At 38.6% G+C, this 22,613-nt stretch overlaps 1 protein-coding gene across 4 annotated transcripts in view; it reads left to right on the top strand.

Moving 5' to 3' along the window:
- NELL2 (neural EGFL like 2) overlaps window positions 1-22,613 on the top strand; it is a 407,098-nt gene that overhangs the window by 61,747 nt on the left and 322,738 nt on the right. The window contains exons 1-3 of one of the 4 annotated variants that reach the window (XM_082742288.1): window positions 7,612-7,894; window positions 8,603-8,688; window positions 9,128-9,256. In XM_082742288.1, the coding sequence (XP_082598414.1) occupies window positions 8,634-8,688; window positions 9,128-9,256 (184 nt within the window). In that variant the 5' untranslated portion in view covers window positions 7,612-7,894; window positions 8,603-8,633. Of the gene's footprint in view, window positions 1-7,611; window positions 7,895-7,939; window positions 7,959-7,997; window positions 8,205-8,602; window positions 8,689-9,127; window positions 9,257-22,613 lie in introns of those variants that run through there. The other 3 variants (XM_082742287.1, XM_082742285.1, XM_082742286.1) reach the window with 3 other exon arrangements.

Raw genomic sequence — 22,613 nt, 5'->3', positions numbered from 1 at the left:
AATGCTTTTCTTGTATCAGTTAATATGATCATGTAATTTATCTTTTTTAGATTGTAAAGTGGTAGATTACATTGATTGATTTTTAAAATGTTGAATCAACTATACATTTCTGGCAAGGACCCTACTTTGTTATTGTTTGTTGTTGTTTTTATATATTGTTGGATTTGATTTACTAATATTTTTTTGAGGATTTTGCATGTATGTTCAAAAGATATATTTTGTGTCCATGTTCAAAAGATACATGTTGTGTCTATGTTCTAATTTTCTTTTTTTGGTTTGTTTTTGTTTTTCATTGTCTTTGTCTAGTTTTTGTATTAGTAATGCTAGTCTTATAAAAAGAAGTGGGAATCATTCCCTCCTCTTCTGTTTTCTGGAAGATTTGTTTATGCTTGATGTTATTTCTTCTTTAAATGTTTGGTGGAATTTGGAATTGAAATTATCTGGGACTAGAGATTTCCATTGGCTGCGAGAGAGGAGTATAAGAAGTTCCTAACTGTAATTGTGGATTTGTCAGTTGCTTCCTTTAATTCTGTCACCATTTCTCTAAGGCAAATGCTTCATGTATTTTAAAGTTTGCTGTTATGTGCAGACACACTTAGGATTGTTATGTCTTCTTTGCCAATTGATCCTTTTAATATTGTATAATATACGTCTTTTTCCATAGTAATTTCCTTTGCTCTCAAGCTTACTCTTTTTTTTTGTGATATTAATATAACCATTCCAACTTTCTTTCGATTGATGTTTGCATAGTATACTTTTTCTTAGTTCTTTTACCTTAAATTTACGACAGTATGATTGAAGTGAATTTTTTAATAGCATATAGTTAGGTTATATTTTTCAAGTCCATTCTGACAATTTTGCTCTTTTCATTGTTGTGTTTAGACCACTTACATTTAATGCCATTATTGGTATGTTTAGATTTTGGTCTAACATTTTATTATTTCTTTTGTCTGTTTTTCCTTCTATTTCTCTCTTAATCCTTTCCTTCCTCTTTCAAGTTATTTGAATATTTTTTAGTATTCTATCTTTTGTATCTTTAACCAGATCTTTGTATAGCTTTTTAAGTTAGTGTTCTAGAGAATAAACTATACATACTTAACTATTCACTGTCTCCTTCGAGTTCACATGCTACCTCTTCAATTAGAATGTAGAAAATTTATCACCATATTGGTTTATTTATCCTCATCTCTTTATGTTGATAAACATATCAACATATGTTTTATATATCGTTTTATATATTAATAAACATACTTTTAAACTCATTTAGACAATTTAAAAATATTTCTTTTGGTCACTATGATAACCAGAAGAATGACTCTTCAAAGATATCTACACCCTAATCCCTAGAACTTGTGACTCTATTCCCTTACCTGACAAAAGAACTTTGTACAAGTAATTAAGGTTAAGGGCCTTTGTTGAGGTCCTAGACTATCCTAGATTATCCAGATGACCTTGGTATCATCATGTAAGTGCTTAAAAGCTGAGGACCTTTCCAAACTGTAGTCAGAGAAACAGAGGATGCACTGTCAGAAGGACTTAGACTGCTGTTGCTGGCTTTGAACATAGAAGGAGGGCAATGAGCCAGGGAATGCAGACACTCTCTAGAAGCTGAAAAAGGGTTTTCCCAGAGCCTTCAAAAAGGAATACAATCTTATTGACACTTTGAGTTTAGCCCGATGAGACCAGTGTCTGATTTATGACCTACAGAACTGTAAGATCATATATTTGTGTTATTTTAAGCTTCTAAGTTTGTGATAATTTGTTATACCAACAATAGAAAGCTAATACAAGCATCAAACATATTTTATAGGACTCCAAAGAAGAACAGTCTATTATGTTTATTGAGATATTTACCATTTTTGTTGCCATTTCTTCATTTCTGATATGTTAGTTGTCTTTCTGTTATCATTTCTCTTGTTTGAAGAACTTCCTGTAGCAGTTCTTTCAAAGTAGGTCTGCTAATAACCAGTTCTTTTAAATTTTCTTTATCTGTGAATATTTTTCCTTTATATTTATTTCTGAAGGTATATTCATCAGATACAAAATTCCAGAATGACTTTATTCTTTGAGTACTTTTAAAAATGTTGTTCCTGGAGCGCCTGGGTGGCTTATTGGGTTAAGCCTCTGCCTTCAGCTCAGTTCATGATCTCAGGGTCCTGGGATCAATTCCCGAGTCAGGCTCTCTGCTCAGTGGGGAGCCTGCTTTCCCCCCTTTCTCTGCCTGCTGCTCTGCCTACTTGTGATCTCTCTCTCTGTGTCAAATAAATAAATAAAATCTTTGAAAAAAATGCTCTTCCCCTCCATCTGGCCTTTGTGGTTTCTGATAAATCTGAATTAATTCAAATTGTTGCTTCCCTATGAATAAAGTGTCCTTTTTCTCTGTTTGCTTTCAATATTTTTTTCTTTGTGATAGTTTTCTTTTTTATTGTTTTCAGCAGTTTGATTATGATATGGCTGGTCATGGGTTCCTTTGAATTTATCCTCTTTGGGATTTACTGAGCTCCTTGAAACCATAAGTTCATGTCTTTTGACACATTCAAGAAGTCTTAAGGCATTTTTTCTTTTCTTTTCTTTTTTTTGGAATTTTAAATTTTAGTTAACATACAGTGCAATAGTGGTTTCAGGAGTAGAATTCAGTGATTCATCACTTACGTACAATACCTAGTGTTCATCACAAGTGCCTTTTTTAATATCCTTCACCTATCTAGCTCATCCCCCACTCATTTCCCTCCATCAACTCTCAGTGTGTTCCCTATCATTAAGAGTCCTTTATGGCTTGTTTCCCTCTCCTTTTTTTCTTTCCCCCCTTCCCATATGTTATCTGTTTTCTTTCTTAAATTCCACATATGAGTGAAATCATATAGTATTTGCCTTTCTCTGATTGACTTACTTCACTTAGCATAATACATTCTAGTTCCATCCATATCATTGCAAATGGCAAGATTTCTTTCTTTTTGATGGCTGAGTGATATTCCATTCCATAATATAGACATGCCACATCTTCTTTATCTGTTCATCAGTTGATGGGCATTTGAGTTCTCTCCATAGTTTACCTATTGTTGATATGCTGTTAAGCCATTATTTCTGGAAATATTTTTTGGACTGAACTCTTTTCTCTTGGGATTCTGAAGGTGTAAATTTCTTTTGGTATTGTCTCACAGATTTCTGCTATTATATTAATTAAAATTTTTTCCCTCTGTTGTTCAGATTAGATAATTTCAATTGCTCTATCAGACTCACTCTTTCCTTTGTAATCTCTAGTACTAACCCATTTTAATGAGTTTTAAATATTCAGTTATTATGCTTTCCAGTTCTAAAATCTTATATTTATTTGCTGCCACTTCTCATTTGTCTCAAGAGTATTTGCCCTTATTTTTGGGAACATTTTTATAATAGCTTCTTTAATGTCTTTTAAAAATTATTCCAATGTCTATCATCTTGGCATCAGTATTTGTTGATTGTGTTTTTCTCATGTAAGTTGCAGTTTCCCTGGTTTTTTTCATATGCCAAATAATTTCAGATTATATCCTGAACATTTTAAAATTATGAGACTCTGAATCTTGTTAAGTACATTTTTTTTTTAAAAGCAGACAAGTGAATCAGTAGGGTTTAGACTGCAAATTCAAATTTTGACTAGCCTTTTTTTTTTTTTTTTTTTGGTGTGGTTTCAAAGACTTTGTGGGATATTCAGATTTATCCTCTTGTGTACCACTCAGAGGCAGTCTGACTCTGATGATGGTTTATTCTTAGAAGTACTTGCTGCCAGTATGGTAGTACTTCAAACTCTGCTCTTTCTCAATTTGCCTGCTCCTCTTTAATTATCAGAGTCCTCAAATACTCCATGCATTCTGTCTAGATTCTATAGCTTTCAGAGGGGGAGAGGAGGGTGAAGTGTGCTTATTCTATCTTACCCAGAATTAGTCTCATATCCTTCAACTTTTGAAAGTTTTTTACTTGTTTCTTAAGTATTTCCTATAACTTTGTCTGCTTCCATTCTGTCTAGGCTCTTATTCCATATCTCTAAGTAGTTGTGTGTTGGATCTTCTAATTCTAATATTCGTGTTTCTTTCATGTGTTCCATCTTCTCATCATTCTTGCCCATTCTCAATAACATTCTCAGATCTCATTTTTTGTTTTAAGTTTTTTTTTTTTGTTGTTCACTAATTTTCAGTTCTGTTTTATCTGTTGCTTTTTATAGCCAGTGGCTTTTAAATATATTTTATTTCCAGAAGTTCCATTTTATTTCCTTTGAAATTTTCTTGATCTTTTCATACAATTCTGTTCTTTCATTTTTTGTATTTCTTTACATAAAATTATTAATCATTTAATTCAATTTAAATTGAATTATTCAATTTGAATTGAATTCGAATTATTTAATTGAATTTGAATTATTCAATTCAACAAGTATCAAATGGATACTTATTTTGTACTTTCTATCACAATTTTATAATATTCTGAGTTCATGAGACACTAATGCTCTTTTTCTGTGTGTGTACCTCCTGGCTGTTTCTCATGGTACTTTATTTCAGTGTTGTTCTTATTGTTATATTGTGATCTTATGCTTATCAGAAAATTTCCTCTTATATGCTAGAGGTTGTGGAGGGTCCCTTAATAGAAGTTTTACATTTTCTTCTTCAGGAGACTCTGTGGGGTTTATCCTAATTTCTGACTGTAGAATTCCTACACCAGTGGGAGTGTAATTTTGGACTGTGTATCTGCAAGTGGCAAGGCTTAAGAATTGACATTTATTATAGATGACTTTATTTTCTATCTGTGGTCATGTGTAGCTGGAAGGCAATTTTGTCACTTCTTAGACCAATGTACAAAATTTTTAAAGGTTCTTTTTACATACAGTATAATCCTTTAAAGCTTCCTATTTTTATCAGAGGGACCAGTAATATCTTGACCTCTTCTGGCTTTGCCCATAATTCATTGTTTCCAGTTCTTGTGTGGATGTTAAAATCCTACCCCATTGTCTTGGATCCACAATTAAGTCTGAAATCCTATGTCCTACCCTCTCCCAATCATTGCATTTGCTACTCCTTTCCCTGCCAATCTCCAGCTACCTTTTGTCTCATAGCATCTGAGAATTTTCTTTCTTCTTATGAATAAAAATGATATTAAATATTTCATTTGGCTTTGTGATATGTATATGGTAGAAGGGAGTCTTCTCAGGGTCAGTAGAATCTTCCATTTTGACTGAACTTTTCATTATGTGGTTAGTATTTACATTAGTTTTCTGTGAATGCTGATCACAAAGTTAGGGGATTAAAACAGCACAAATATATTATTTTATAGTTCTGTAGTTCACAAGTCTAAAATGGATCCCAGTGAGCTAAAATTAGGGTATTGGCAGTGTTCTGTTCCTTTCTAAAGGATGTAGGGGAGAATCCTTTTTCTTGTACTTTCTAGCTTCTCAAGGCTGCCCACCCACATACCTTGGCTCATAGCCCTTCTATATATTCCCATCATCAGAGGCAGCAACAGCAAAACAAATTCTTCTCATTTTATGCTACTCTAAACTTCTCTTCTGCTGTCCTCTTGCATATATGAGGACTTGTGATTATATTGGCCACATCCAAACAATCCAGGGTAATCTCCCTATTTTAAAGTCACCTGAATGGAAATCTTAATCCCTTCTTCAAGTCCCTTTGCCGTGTAAGGTAACATTCACAAGTTCTAGTAATAGGACATGTATTTTTGGAGGATGGGAAAGGGCATCATGATTTCTACCACGATGACTATAAGCAACCACATTTCATGAAGGAAGTTTCAGTGTATGCAGATTTAATATAAATGACAACCACAACATAAATGGATGAGGATAAATGGACCAATACGTTGGTAAAGTTTCTATATCCCAATGTAGAAATGGTAACATATAGACTTTAGAATAGATGGTGAGAAGTTAAGTATGTATATTTTATTCCCTAGAGCATCAATTTAAGAACCTACACAAAAAGATATAATTACAAGACATATAGATAAAATTGAATATTAAAAATACTGGCTTTTAGTTATAGAAACCAGGATGCTATTAATTATTCTACAAAGCACAGGAAATTCTTAAGAAGTATCCAACCTCAAAAATGTCCAAGCTCTAAAGTTGAGAACCTTGCCCAGGTTGATAACTAGGCCCTAGCTAATATAACTTAGATTTCTTACAATTTTCCAAAGCTTTATACTTTAGTTTTATAGAAATAGCTTTCTCTCTCTCTCTTTCTGTAGTCATATTTTAATGGTTAAACTGCAATAATTTGGGGGGACAAAATACCACTCTTCTGGAAGGAACATAAGTGCATGTGTTGTGTGTGGGAGAGAACTAGAGACAAGCTTACTAACCACCAGACTTCAGCATGTAATAGGTGAGCATCAGAGAGATTGAAGAGTACTGATTCTGTGATTTGGTTGAGTATCTGTAGGTTAGGAGAACTTCTACATGTAAATATGTATGTATATGTATATTTACTTTCCCTCCTTATTTTATCTTCCAGTAGAATTTTAAATAATGAGATTATTTAAAATTTATTTCATGTAGCTTTTATATTTCATGTAACTTTTATTTCATGTAACTTATTACAATCCAATATTTTGGATGTACAGCTATAGAAAGACCTTTAATTTCCTGATGAATAATTTCCTTCAAATTAATTTAGTTCAACTAGATTAATTTTATTTTGTTTTGCCAATTTAGGAAATTTCATACAACATTTCATGAAGTACTGGAATATTTCTTTCTTAAAGTTTGCAAAATCCCAAGTAGAATTAAGTGGAAATTTTGATAGCTATAATTAAAAATTAAACTAAAAAAGTTTCCTGATTCTGATTTTTTTGCTTAAAAAATGCAACGGTAGAGCTAAAAATGTCCCCCTCACCCCATTATAGTATAATATAGTACATATTTCTCTGCTGGAGACTCAGACTCCATTTTGGCAACTAGCTGTGTAGGATCCTGTTAAAGAATTCAGAATCTACTTGTTCGGATGGAAAGTTAAGATGCTCAATTGATCTTTGGAGCAATTAACATTTTAATCACCTTTGGAAACCCTTACTTTTCAGTATGGGCATTGAATGTCATTATTCAAAATTTACCTCAAAATTTTAGGGCTGTGTTGAAAAATATTATGTACAATGGACTTTAAGTGTATTTTCGCCTGTTGAGAATTAGATCTTAGATGTCCTCACTGTTTTGGTTCCAGAGTGAGAATGGTGAGAAGGGTGGATAGAGCCTGCTTGAGTGTGATCAACAACAGGGTAGTTCGTCTATCTTGACCAAGTTCTGTCTTCTGCTTATTTCTCTCCTTTCTCTTTTCCTTCCTTCCTTCCATCCATCCATCCATCTATCCATCCATCCATCCACCCATTTATCTACCTACCGATCATCTATCTCTTCTTTTTGGTGTGGCAGGCACGTTGGCTCTGGTGCCCTTGTCTCTTGCTGTGTGCGTGTCCTGGAGAACCAGAGCCTGGTTCTCCGTGTTGTGTGGCAGGGGGCGCGCGAGGTCCCGGAGCTGTCCAGCAGTTCCAGTGTAAGTTCTCCCCTGCGCGCTCCGCGCTAGGGAAGCTCTCCAGCGCCCCGCCCCGGGCAGGGAACCTCTCCCCTAGGGCTGCCGGGGCTTCCCAGGCTCGCCGCCCGCCTCTGCCGGTCTCTCTTTACTTCGTCCAGCCCCACCTTGAGAGTCTGGCTTGCTTTGGGCGGCCCTCCTCCGCATGTCCCGGCTAAGGAGTTCCCTTTCCAGTCCCCGGGGCTGCTTCGGAGCCCAGCGCACGATTCTACGCCGGCTTCCCTCCTTTGCCTAAAGGGCGGGCGAGCGCGTTTCCTAGCCTCGCCTTCTGCGACTGGGTGGTCCTTTCTCTCCGACTGTCTTTCAGGACACGCGCCCGAAATCAGGGGGTGAGAGCAAAGACCGCCCATCAACTTATCACCTTGAATTTAGATCTTTGGATCCTGAAAGGAGGTTGGCGTTGCCCGGGTCAGCGAGTGAGGGAGGTAGGAGGGCGGGGCTGCAGCAGCCCCGGGTCTAGCTGGACGGGGCTCGTAGCCGGGGCTGGAGAGGGACGCGGAGTGCCGAGCCTCGCCCTCGGCGGTCCCTCCCTGTCCCTCCTCTCCCCGCCTCCCCGGGCCTGCCCCTCCCGCTCCGGGGGAGCCGTCTCTCCACCGTGCGTCTCCGGCGCTCTCTCCATTGTCTCTGCCTTTACAACAGGTTCGCGCGGCAGGGGAAGACGGGCGGGTGCGGGGCCGCCCCACCCCCGGCTTTCTTGGGGCCGCCTCCCTTCCTCTGGGTGTGCGTGCCTTCGGCTGCTTTTATTCAGCTCCAGAGCTAATTCCCCCGCGGAGCAGACCCCGAGCGAGCCCGACCCCTCCCTCTGGGCACCCCCGGCTCTGCCCGCGCTGCCGCCTCGGCTCTGCGTGTGGGAATGATGTGCGCATTGGAGGGTCTAAGTTCTTCACGTGCCTGGGGGGTCCTCCCATTTTTTTCTTAGGCAGCCAAATCGTATTAATCCTACTAATCAGTAAATGCGAGGCAGCTGCAGGAGGCACAAACGCTATTTTCCCGCTTGATTCCGAGAACCTCTTCGATTTTTATTTTTATTTTTAAAGAGGGAGACGATGGACTGAGCAGATCCACACCATGGAGTCTCGGGTCTTACTGAGAACATTCTGTTTGATCTTCGGTCTCGGAGCAGGTGAGTGGCCCAGAGCCGGGGCCGGGGAACGGATGGCCCTCGCCTCGGGGCAGCAGGAGCTGGTTGGGGACGCCTTGCTTTTTCCTCCACCCGAAGTAGCTCTAGAGTGGGAAGCTTGGAGTAGAGGGTGGGTTTGGATTTGGATTTTTCTGTGCTTGCTTTGGAGACACCAGGGCCGGTCACACCCCTAGTCCAGGGTCTGAGAGCCGAGGGGGAACTTTGCACCGAGAGGGGTTTAAAGTAGGTCAGGGAAATGGGACTGGGTGCTCCGCTATTTAAAGCTTGGCTGCTGATTTCAGGTAAGGCTCTGCGCGGTGGGAGGGAGTCGACTCCCTAGTCAGTTCCCAATACTGTCTCCAAGACGCTGGTCTTTGATGCCCTGGAGGAAGAGGCTTGTATTTTGATGGAGCTTTTTCTTTCTTCCCCACCCTCCCGCCAGTCTGGGGGCTTGGTGTGGACCCCTCCCTACAGATTGACGTCTTAACTGAGTTAGAACTTGGGGAGTCCACGACTGGAGTGCGCCAGGTCCCCGGACTGCATAATGGGACGAAAGCCTTTCTCTTTCAAGGTATGGAGCGCGTGCCCAGTCCCCAATGCAGTTTCAGTTCGGATAATCCCAGAGGGAGTTGGCCTCAACAGCTCCTCCTAACTTCTGTATTGCCTCATGGATGGCAGTATCTGGAGCTGAGATGTGGAGGGGTTAATGTGACACACATACACACACACACACCTTCCATCTTTTTTTTAAGTGGTTTGGGTTTTTTCCCCTCCCGCCCTCTCCTCCTTACTTTGTACTCTTGCCAGTTCTAATGGATAGTTCCTTAATTACTGTACAGAAACTCCGATGGCAGATGGTTGATTTTAGAGTCTGGGGAACAATGAATTATAGCACAAACGCCTCGTTTGGGTGAAATTGATTAAGGTAGAAAATAGGATAGCTTAATCTTAGTTAAGACATGGCTCTCTGAAAGTTTCAGGTACAGTGGTGCCTGGTTGGGAGGAATTTCTTTATGTGGAGTAGCTTTCTGGAAAAATGAATCTCTCTCAATAGTTTTATCTACTGTCTATCACAAATACACCATATTTGAAACAATTCCTCATGATTCTACTCTATCAATGTCAAGAGAAAGAGACTAATATTCTCTTCAGTATTCTTTTGAAATTTTACAAATAAATTTTAATTCAGAGGTATATCTTGAATCACTATTAATTGAATGCTTAATATTATAGAACTTTTTGTTTTTGGAGTCTGTGGGTGTTGACGATGCATAAGGTCTGCATTTTCATTTATATTTGAGTATGTAGTCAGAAGCAAATTCCAATGCTTAAAACCTTTGGTTGACGGAAGCTTTTGAATATTGTTTGGTTTGTGGAACAATGTAATAAGAGTTTCTAAAAGGTGGCTAAATACATACAGAAAGATTCTTTTCACATACAGTGAAGTATAGATGAAGGCAAAAGAGAAATGAAGTTTGTTTTAAAATATCTGATAGACTGGCTGAAGCATCTTCTCCCTAGCTACCCAGATTTTTCTTTTGTGATTTTGGTACCATGGCTTCAAGAGAAGTGCAACTCATAATTGCTAAAGAGTTGGATATGCAAAATAAAACCACTTCAGCAAATCTGCCACCAAGAAACAGGCATAAAATAAAACTTGAATGTCTCTGTAGTGGTGTTGTTGCCTGACATAACCAGTATGTGTCACCATGGACAGTAACACTAGTGCTTTACAATGGGAAAAGGAGGAAATTGACTTGTGTTGCATTTATTTAAAACAAGTTTACTCTTATAGAAATTAAAATGTAAGTTTCTCTTTTAATTATGAGCCTACTAAATGTTTTTATTGTGACAAATATTTGTGATGATATTTTATTTACTTAGAGGTCTTTTTGGGGGAGGGGTGGGAATGCAGCTTAGATATTGAATCCTTTAGAAACAAATTTAATTTGGAAAATTTAATAAAGGAAATAAGACCCGAGTGTCAGCCAACTTCACAAAGGGGAGTGGAAGTGTCATTAGGGTTAAGTCTCTGTTATTTTCTTTCTTTCTTTTTCAAATCTCTGATTTTCAATCCCTGTGAACTGGAAGCAAAGTTATCTCAGGTTTGCTAATTTGAGTAACTGGAAAGCTTTACAGAAGCTAAAGCTCCTGATAAACAAATGGTGTTGAAGTGCCCTTAAAATTTCCAAAGATTCTTTAAATTATACTGGTGTTCTTCTTAGTTTCCTCTAAAGATTATCTGAGCTGTCATAGCTACAAACCCTCAGGACTGTGCATTTTATGGTCTCATGCTAGACAATTAGACAATTCTAGGAAATAGTCTAAGGCACTAATATCTTTTCCTGGTAAAGTTTTTTAAAGGAATGTTAAGTATTCATCTTTATTTAAATCGTCAGCTCTTCAAGGTAGGCATTGTGCCACAAATAAATTGTCCATTGTAACTACGTATCAGTGCACATAGATGAATTGTTTTTATTCCCTTTCTGGTACCAAGCCCTATGCTTTGATAGAGTAAATGCCTAATAAATACAGTTTTCGAGATTTGAAGATGTAAAATTTCATTTATTGCCAAATTATGAGCCTTATTTCATGTAGCCAGTAACTCAGGAAGTCTTTGCTACCTGCTGTGTTCTCAGTAGGCATATATTACTGTTCTATTGATTGTGCTTTAATAAATTCTCTTATTCTAAGATTTAGATTATGGAATTGACAACAGGTGGATCTTTGGCTCTGCCCGTTAGTTTTGCATTACCTTGGAAATGTCTTTTCTCTGCTTTTAGAAAAGGTTTTTAAGAAGTCAGTTCTGGGGGCGCCTGGGTGGCTCAGTGGGTAAAGCCGCTGCCTTCGGCTCAGGTCATGATCTCAGAGTCCTGGGATCGAGTCCCGCATCGGGCTCTCTGCTCAGCGGAGAGCCTGCTTCCCTCTCTCTCTCTCTGCCTGCCTCTCCATCTACTTGTGATTTCTCCTTGTCAAATAAATAAATAAAATCTTTAAAAAAAAAAAAAAAAAGAAGTCAGTTCTGACTCCTACTACTTCTCTGATATTCCATGGGTTTTAGAGAGACAAAAGCTTTCAGACTATGAACACTTTATGGATTTGATTTATAGTGAATAGAAAATGCGCAGATATTTTTGTATAGTGTGTAAAATGTCATAGTGGGATAGTAACAAACTACAAAACCTGTGAGATGCTCTCGGATTTCATATACACCTATCAGACAAGTTACTTTGTGCTATCAGATATATTCTCTATAGATGAAAGAGATTTTGAACCATTAAATTTCTTCTGCAGTGGTATAACCATCTTTTTTTGTTTCTTTAAAGTAAAGAAGTCTCAGCATATGATTTCCCAGTGATTTTTGCTCATTTAATATTTCTTCTCCTTTTGGTTACTTCATTATCCTCTAGTGGTATTTAAGATGTTTATAATTCAGTACTTTTTGAAACTATAAGTAATTTTTGTAAATTATTGTACAATATGAATCTATTACTTAATAGTTATATTTTATTATGTATGTATAATGAAAGCAAATGGAAATATATTTCAAAGTCATACCTGGTTTTTATCCTAATAGTAACCATAGTATCACTAAAATTGTTTTGTTGTTGTTGGAATTTGATTTGTAGCTGCATTGGAAATTGAAGTAAGAAAATGCTAAATTAGATCATCCTTTAATAAATGTGGCTTTTTATCTGTGCCAATTATAATCATTTTCAAAAGGAAAAAGTATCCAGGCAACAGTTTGGAATCTACATCAAAATCTTCCAAGTATTTCTAGCTGTAGTCTGACTCATAGCCACAAAAATACATTTACATTTTAAAAAAATAGAGGATTGAATGCTGACAATGAAAAAGACCTATGAAATCTCGTAAAGGGTTCTAAGGATTGTACAGTTATAAATAGAATTCTACCTACCTTGTTTAAAGTCTAGGAGGTATTTGTAAAGACAGTGTTCATAATAATGTTCTTTCCTCTGTACATGAGAGACCTAGAATGAACACATAAGCAGCACAGTTCTAGGACTTTCTAGCAATGTTAGCATGATTTTTAGGGCTTTGGTTTTAAATTTGTCTGGCTGTGTTCCCAAAGTTGATAGTTTCATCTGTTGGTTTAATAAAATTTCTTCTAAGGTGTTCACAGATTTTATAATACCATTAATCCTCACAAGAGAAGTAGATAAAAATCGAAGCATAATTTTTTTCCTGAGTTGGTAATTTGAAAATAAGTTTGGTAGTTATTTTTAAGGAACTTTAAGGTTTAAAGATTTTATTTTATTTTACTTTTTTTTTTAAAAGATTTTTATTTATTTATTTGAGAGAGAAACAGTGAGAGAGAGCATGAGAGGCAGGAAGGTCAGAGGGAGAAGCAGACTCCCCACAGAGCCGGGAGCCCGATGCAGGACTCCATCCCAGGACTCTGGGACCGTGACCCAAGCCGAAGGCGGTTGCTTAACCAACTGAGCCACCCAGGCGCCCCTTATTTTACCTTTTTACAGATTTTATTTATTTGAGAGCGTGGGGGAAAGAGAGTGAGAGAGAGAGAGAGAGAGAAGGAACAGGGTGAGGGGCAGAGGGAGGGGAGAAGCAGACTCCCCGCTGAGCAGGGAGCCCAGTGTGGGGTTCTATCCAGGACTCTGGGATGATGACCTGAGCCAAAGGCAGATGCTTGACTGACTGAGCCCCCAGATTTAAAGATTTTAAAGGAAGGGGTGCCTCGGTGGCTCAGTTCGTTAAGCATCGACTGATGATTTCAGCTCAAGTCATGATCTTATTGGTCGTGAGATCAAGTCTTGCAATAGGATCTGTACTCAGTGGGGAGTCTGCTTGAAAGTCTCTCTCTCTCTCTCCCTCTCCTTCTGACTTCCCCACTTCCCCGCCCCACTCACAGTCTCTTTCTCTCTCTCAAATAAATAAAATCTTTAAAAACAAAAAAGATTTTAAAAGGAAAAAGTGTCCACAAGTCTATTCATGTCAGTATTTAAAAACAGGACTGAAATTGGGCGATTGGTGGTGGCATTGACTTTAGTAGGTAAAGGTAACTACATTAAGGAGAGTTAGTTTAGGCTGCAGTGATTATTTGTCAGTATGATGGTTCGTGAACATCCGTGGTCTTAGAGACAATGTCATTGGTGCCCCGATAGAATAGACTAACACAATGACAAAGAGATGGGCTTAGAAACTAGATAGCTCCAGTGGAATCTCATTAGTTGTTTTCCTATGGTGAAGTTACTCAATTTCTCTGAACTTCAGTACTTTCAAGTATAAAATTAATGTTGTTATGAGGATTAAAAGAGACGTGTTCATTCGTTCAAATGCACGTATACTGTGCAATCCTCTTCTGCTAGGTATTAAGCATATAACAAAGGAATCAGTTAGAACTTTACTTTCAGAGTGTCTTAAAAATTGTCATTAAACAATCACACAGATAATAATTTAATCACCATTCAGATAAATGCTATGAAGATAAACGAAGAGTGCAATGGGAATCTATAGTCAAGGGAATCACAGGGTCAGGGACACTGTCTTTGAATAAGAGTCATTGAAGCTGAAAGCTGAAGGATAGGATACTCTTACAAGAGTAGTCTGGAGAACAGGGGCCACAGGGATTCAGAAAGGGAGAATCACAGAGACAGGGAAAAGAGCATGAGCAGAGATGCCAGGCTGGGAATGAGCATTATGCATTTGACAAGATGGAAGAAACTCACTGTAGTGGAAACATACGGTTGTGATATGAAATGACACACATGTGGAGAGCAGGGACCAAATTATACAGTGGGCCATTTTAATAGAAGAGAATTAAAAATTTATCATTATGCAAAGATGTATTGTGGTATGCAGAATAATGATCCCTCAAAGATGTTTTTGTCCCAATCCTAGGAACCTGAGCCTATATTATGTTACATGTCAAGGGGAAATTAAAATCGTATGAAAAATTGCGGTTGCTAGTCAACTGAACTTTCAGGTAAGAAAACTATTCTGGCCCCATGTAATCACAAAGGTCCTTGAGATCTGGAAGAGGGAGGAGAAGAGTCAGTGTCAATGATACAATGAGATAATGACTAGACCTGCTGTTGTTGGATTTGAAGATAAAAGTAGAGCCATTGAATGTGGGCAGTCTTGCAAAGGTGAAAAAGGCAAGAAAATGGATTTTCCTTTAGAGTATTCAGCATTGCTGACACTTGATTTTAACCCAGTTCTGACTTCTAGAACTGTGAGATAATAAATTGTGTTGACTTAAGCCCCTAAGTTTGCAGTGATTTGTTAGAAGGCAATAGGAAACTAATACAGATTTTGATACGTGGAAGTAGAGCCTGCTGGAAGAAAGACCTAAAAATATGGAAGTGGCTTTGGAATTGGGAAATGGCCATAGACTGGAGGAATTTTGAAAAGCACGACAGAAAATGCCTGGTTTGCCTTGAATAGACTGTTAGAGATATGGATGATGTCAGTTCTACTAGTGAGGACTCAGAAGAAAATGAAGAGTGTGGTAGAGAAAACTAAATGTCCTTAGAGCATACCTACATTGTCATGAACAGACTGTTGGTAAAAATGTAGACATTAAAGACACTGCCAGTGAGGGCTCAGACAGAAATCAAGAACATGTTTGTTTGTTTTTTTAAAGATTTTATTTATTTATTTGACAGAGATTACAAGTAGGCAGAGAGGCAGGCAGAGAGAGAGAGGGAAGCAGGCTCCCTGCTGAGCAGAGAGCCCGATGCAGGGCTCCATCCCAGGACCCTGAGATCATGACTTGAGCTAAAGGCAGAGGCTTAACCTGCCGAGCCACCCAGGCGCCCCAATCAAGAACATGTTATTGCAAACTGGAGACAAGGGGATCCTCGTTATGCAATGGCAGAAAACTTGGCTAAGCTGTGTCCTGCAGTTATGTGTAAGCAAAGCGTATAATTATGAACTTAGGTATTTAGCTGAGATGATTTGGGTGCACAGCACTGAAGGTGCAGCCTAGGTTTTTCTTGCTGCTTCTTCCAGTAAAAAGCATAGAGAGGCAGACTGAAGGAAGAACTATTAAGCAAAATGAAATCAGAACTTGATATTTGAGAAAACCTCAGCCTCCTAGATCGTAAATGATGCTAAAGGTAGGAGAGTCACTGTCAGAAATGCCTGCTCTGGGGAAAGCCAATGTTATGGGTAGGAGAACTTTTGGAAGGGCCTCAGAAGTAAGACCAGAGTGTTCATTTACATAGAGGGCACTTTGAAGAAATTGAACATGTAGCTCATGGATTCCCTCAAATATCTCAGCAGAAGCCAGTTAGACGGATTTATCCAGGAAATATCTCTGGAGTAGCCTGTTGTGTAATGGGGTAAATTGCCATGACTTCTGTGGGATACCTGCATGGTTCCTGAGAATATTGTATCAGCAAAAATACATCTGGGTGGGCCTGAAAAGGGAAGTAAGAGGATGTAATGAAAGAAGGTAGTTGGATCCCAACAATTCGACAAGCAAGAAACAGGCTGCTTAATCTACTTAGCGGCAAACATGTACCACCCTTGATGAAAAAATAAGGTTGACTAAGAGGGAGAACTGAGAACCCAGAAGGCAGAGCTGAGATCCTAAAGGGTAGAACCAAGGACCACAGAACATTATTCCCAGATTTTGAAATCAAATGCAGTTTGCCTAGCTGGATCTCAAAGTTGCATGGATCTGATGTCTAATTTTTTTAACCTCATTTTTCTCTTTATTTGAGTGAGAATGTCTATAATTGTTTCCCCATGTCTGTTAGTACTATAAAATTTTGGGAGCAGATATCTTGTTTCTTGAGTTTCACAGGTTCACAGATGGAGAGTGATTGGGCCTCAGGATGGATGGTAACTCATTTGTAACTCATTTAGTTGCTGACGTTTAGGACTTTTGAACTGATAAGATTTAGACCAGATTTTATTTTGTTTTACTTTATTTTAATTTTTTAAAAATATTTTATTTATTCACTTGACAGAGAGAGAGACAGTGAAAGCTGGAACACAGGAAGGGGGAGTGAGAGAAGGAAAGCAGGCTTCCTCTTGAGCAGGGAGCCCAATGTGGGGCTCAATCTCAGGACGCTGGGATCATGACCTGAGCCAAAGGCAGACGCTTAATGACTGAGCCACCCAGGTGCCCCTATTTTATTTTTTAAAATATTTTATTTATTTATTTGAGAGAGAAAGAGCAGAATACAGGAGAGGAAGAAAGAAGATGAGTGGGGGTGAAATGCAGAGGGAGAGGGACAAGCAGACTCCTTGCTGAGCAGAGAGCCCATTGTGGGGCTTGATCCAAGGTCCCCGGGATGATGACCTGAGTGAAAGGCAGATGCTTAACCAGCTGAGCCACTCAGGTGCCCGTAGACCATATTTGAAACCATGAGTTGATATATTACTTAGTTGAGACTTTTGGATAGAATGTATGTATTTTTCCATATGGCTGGATGTGAATCTTTGGGTATGAAAGACAGGCTGTGGTAGCCTGAATAATGGTCTCTCAACTAAATTCTCAGAACCTGTGAGTATATTATGTCACTTGGTAAGGAGGAGATTAAGGTTCCAGAAGTAATTAAGGTTGTTAATCAGCTGACTTCAAAATATGGAGATTATCCTGGATTATCTGAGTGGGTCCATTGGAATCATAAGGATACCTTAAATATGGAGGAGGGAGGGGTAGAGGCATCAAATGCCAGTGTGATGCATTGTGAGAAATACTTAATTGGTCATTGGTCATTGCTGACTTTGAAGTTGGAAGGTGATCATGGGCCAAGAAATGTAGGCAGCCCACAGATGGTATAAAAAAAGAAGAAAATGGATTTTTCCTCTAGCCCTGCAAACACCTTGATTTTAGCCTAGTGAAATTCATTTTGGACTTCTGACCTCCGGAACTGTGAGATAATAAATTTGTGTTGATTCAGCCATTAAAGTGATATGTTACAGTCACCATAGGAAACTAATACATATGTTAAACATTAGGATCCATTTATTTTGTAGCTGAATTAAACTTACTTTTGGGCCCTCTCTCAGCTATGCATGAGAATGTGTTTGTAGGGTTGTTGGAAACTTTATTCAGGTAAAACTGTTAGACATTTGTGACTGAAAATAGCGTCTTATGTGTAAGGTCAGAATCTTCATACTAAGTGCCAAGTCTTTAAGAAATGCTCCCCATCATTTAGCTATGAGATTGTTCTGAGAGCAAACAGCAAAATCAAGTGTTGGACTTTTTGATTGTATTTAATTTTCAAAAAATATATCCTCCTCCTCCAAAAGGTTAATTCACAGGTGGAGGGGGGAAATTAGCATGAATATTTAAAAAAGTGGAATGGGTAACACTCAGCATGGTGTTTGGCACCCACTGAGTTTGGTAGTCCATAATTATGGGCAGGGGCAAGCATAACTAGAAGTCTCTTACCAAGAGTGTCCGGGGATCTCTGTGGAATGGCAACTAGGTTTGGCTTAGGAGGAGCTGGGACAATCTTGACAGACTTTGACAAATGGATGACTTTGAATGTCATGACCGAGGCACACCCAGATGACAGGGGAAGTCAAGAGCCTCCACCTTTCTTTGGCTTTATTTCTAATGGCTCCTTGTCCTCATGTTGATTCCAGACCCCAGTCTTGCAGACATCTAGCCTCTTCCCCATTCTTCTTATTATCTGTCTATAATTCAATATCTGCTAACTGATAACTTAGGTATTAGACATTAAGGCCTTACAGTGTAATCGGTCTCTCATTGATTTTACTTCAGTTCAATTAAAAAAATTTTTTAAAGATTGTATTTATTTATTTGACACACAGAGAGTTCACAAGTAGGCAGAGAGGCAGGGGGCGGGGAGGGGGAAGCAGGCTCCCTGCTGAGCAGAGAGCCCGATGCGATGCGGGGCTCCATCCCAGGATCCTAGGATCATGACCTGAGCCAAAGGCAGAGGCTTAACCCACTGAGCCACCCAGGCACCCCACAATTAAAATTTTTTTATTGCAATGCTTCTGTGAATAAGGATGGGACACACAGTATAATGGAGGAAGGAAAATGTTTACATAAATTATTACTGGAGGTAAAAGGAAAACTGGAATTTAGTTGTACATAGAGAAAAAGAAAATTTGGGACTTTGTCTTAAGAAGGAAGCTAAAAACTATTAAAACTATATGTCTTAGTATATATATGACAAAGTGGAAGTAATTATTTAGCTATGGGTTAATTATAGGAGCAAGTAGAGTAAAATCAAGTGTTGATTGTGTGTGTGTGTGTGTGTGTGTGCATGCACACATTTGTTTTTATAAAAACATGTGAGGATTCTCTCTTTACCATTTTAATGCAAGACCATTATGTTTTGAGATACCTTTCATAATGGTACAGTTTTTATTTTTCATTTTTAAAATTTAGCTACCCGTGTGAGACCATCATAAGTTAATGCCTCTGTGTGTCATTGGAGCCTTTTTTTAACATGGTTTTTTATCAACTTCATGAAAATTTTCATCTTTTGCTAGTTAGGCTTCAGTTAGCATTGACATTGACGAGGTAGTTGTATGTGCAAAGTCATTTTATTAAGCAAACAGTTTATTGGTGGATATTTTTGTTATGATAACTTCTGTTTCACTAAGTAAACTCATTTGTTGAAACTCAGATAAGGGCCACTGTAACTGAGAAGAACTAGGGAGAGAGCGGGTGGGAAGAGAAGTGGAGCATGACTCTTCCCTTTCTCATTTGGCCTGCTGCCAGCCACTGGGCACTTGCACAAGTGTTCACCGAATTGCTCTTGATGGCACCTTTGCTGACATTCTTCATTCTGGAGAAAGGATGGGGAACCCAGGCACCCGCATGTCCTTCCCTACCAAGGGAAGTTTTAGAATGAGGACAGTAAACTACTGCTCTGAAAGGTCTCACTCTACCGGCCCGGACATAGGGAAGAAATAGTGGGGGTAATAATGGGTTCTCAGTGATATGCAGTAGTAGTGAGGCCCATGGGCTCCAGGGCTGGACATGTTGGGCTTGAATTCTTTTTCATTAGTTCTCTGCACTTGATCTTGTTACTTAACTGATCTCTCAGATGAAACAGTACTACTTCTTAGAGCGGATGTATAGATTATATGAATGAAACTATGCCTGACATTTACCAACCATTTAATATATGTTAATTTTTTTTTCACTTTTGAAATTAGCTTAGCAGCAAGTCATGCTCCTTGGATTTTTTTTTTTTTTTTTAAGGGGTTTCCAGGTAAAAATACTGTGAGGAGGTTGTGAGGGGGTTGAGGTGAGGTGACTTTCACATGAGTGGAGAGGACAGGCAAAGAGCAACTAGAGCAGAAGAAAAACTGGCTCTGAAGCATCTTCTGGCTTTAAAGCATCTATGGCTTTATTGGGTGGAAGAGAATATGCAGCTTTGGGTAGAGAGGGATAAGAACAAATGGTAAATGTGGAGAGGAAGGAGTATAATTTCTCTATGGTACCCCCTATGAGGAGACCATAAAGAAAACCAACAAAAGATTCCTGGAGTGAATCTTTTCATAGTGTGAGCTCATCCGTAGGCTCATTCATAGTGTGAGCTCCTCCACAGCCACCAAACACACATTACTTTCTAAGCTTGTGAGAAGTTTAGCTTAGTTTTGAGTTGTGGGGAGAAGCATTAGGAGTACTGAGAAACAAATGATGCAGTTGCTTTACTTGGCTCTGGTTAAGGTTAAGTTTGGCCTTCCTTGGCAAGATACCAGTTTGATGTGTTGGTAGGAACTGATGATGAAAACTGGTGGTGGAAGATAAGATTTGACAGAGCTTTGAATGGTGGTAGAGAGGCTGGTGTAATGTTGACAGAACAGTTGGGGTGGTCCTGTGGATCCTTTGTGAATGGGGTCACTTTCTTTATGTTTCTAGCTACTTCTTTGGCTTTTTCTCTTGAATATCTTGCTGGCATATATTGTTTATTTCCATAGTCCAAAGTTTCTATGCCAAATTCTTATCCCAGTGGCTCCTGAGACTCTAGTCCTAAGTTACTTTTCAGTATTGTCTCCCTATTGAGACTGTAAATTCCTCAGGGAAAGGATCATTCCCTGTGTTTCTTCAGCAACTCCATGCCAGTTCCTTCTCTGGTTCTTCCTGATTTTTTTTCCTGGTGAATATTTACATATTATTCAGGACTCAGCTAAGCTGTCACTTTGACTATAAATCCTTCCTTTGGTGGAATTGTTTCTTCCTCTGTGCTGTCTTAACATCCTTTATGAAAACAACCACCTCACTATAGTATAACTTTTTTTTTAACATAAAAGATCTGACCACTTTTCTTTTCCTTGCTGCTACCTCCCTGGTCCAAGCCACCACTATTTTTCAGCTGGATTACTGTAGCAGGCCTTTATGTGGTCTTCCTGCTTATACTCTTGCTCCCCTAAAATGTATTCTCAATATAGTTACCAGAGTGCTCTTTTAAAACACAAAGCATATCATGTTATTCCTTTGCCCCATTCAGTGGTTCTTCATTTCACTCAAAAGATAAAGTTCTAATTATGCCACAAAGATCTGCATGAAAAATTCCACCCCCCCCCATTACTTTTCCAGCCTAATTTGTTTATCTCTCCCTTGCTCACTTTGCTTTAACTCCACTGGCTTCCTTATTGTTCCTCACTCAGGCGAGTTACTCTTCTGCCTCAGGGACTTTGCACTGGTTATTTGCCTGGAATTCTCTTCTCCCCAGATATCTGCATGTTTCCCCCTTTCTTTCAAATGTTTTCTCAAATATCAATTTTTTAATGAGGCCTACTCTCACTACTGAGTAAAATTTCAGCTAATCCTCTACCCCACGAGTACAGATGATACGCCCTATTCTGAAGTTAGTTTCCATAACATTTATCATCTAACATCCTCTATTACTACCTTATATATCATTTGAATGTTTATCATCTGTCTCTCCTGCTAGAAAATAAGCTCCATTAGGACAGGGTTCTTTTAATGTTTTATTCACTGATGTATAACCCAAGTGTCTAGCATACAGTAAGAATTCCACAAAAATTTGTCACATGGATAGATATACTTATTTGACCGACTAGTTTGTGATCTTTTTAAGGCTTGGGACTCTGCCTTGATTCTTCATGTAGCGTCCTGTCATGGTGACATATGTAATGTGCTCAGCCAGGCATCAGTAAATGGATATTTGTGGCATTGAATTGAGTCCAGTTATTCATGGAAAATCTGATTTTTTTGGTGACATTATTATGTTATGTATTTATGTAACTTTGAAGAAGGCAAAAGAGTTCTTTCTCTATAACAAAACACCTGCTACTTTCTTCTCTAATCATGGGAAAAGGTAAGAGGGTTGAGAGGCATAGAATAGTAGTTCTGCTTAACTTGGTGCCCTTCTGAGAGGGTTCTTCTTCATTCCAAGATGGAGTGTGACACAGAAGAACCTGGACATCCTGAATGCTTGTTGACAACGAGAGTTTACAGTTTTAGTTTGTAGTATTGTGAATTCAACATTTAGCGGAGATGCTCATATTCATTTGAAAGTACTGAGAAACATTTCAAAGGCAAATAAGGATTAATTTGGATTATCTATGCTATAGTACTTCTCTCCTACTGCAAATAAACCAAACTGGAATACATCCAGAAGAAAGCAACCAGGGAGTTGAAAGGTTTGGAAATCATGTCCGATCAGGAATTGTTGAAAGAGCTTGGAAAATTTGGAATTTTTAGCCTGGAGAATAAAAGATGATGGGGATGTAATTTTTTTTTTTAACATACTGGAAGGACAGTCATGTAGAAGAAGACTTAGACATATTTTGTGTTGTTCTAGAATGGTGATTTCCAAATGTCAGCTTGACGATCAATGGTTTATTGACTGCCTTGTTAAAAAAGACTCCCTGCCCTTCCTACACTAAGTAAGTCTGTGTATTTGAGGATGAATCTTAGAAATCTATATTTTAAAAAAGTTTCCTGTGATTCTGATGTTCAGCCAAGTTTGTGA

This window comes from Mustela nivalis (assembly GCF_964662115.1).
Source record: "Mustela nivalis genome assembly, chromosome: 7".
Classification (NCBI taxonomy): Eukaryota; Metazoa; Chordata; class Mammalia; order Carnivora; family Mustelidae; genus Mustela; species Mustela nivalis.
Note: the sequence above shows the minus strand (reverse complement) of the source record. Positions and strands in the feature narration are given on the sequence as shown.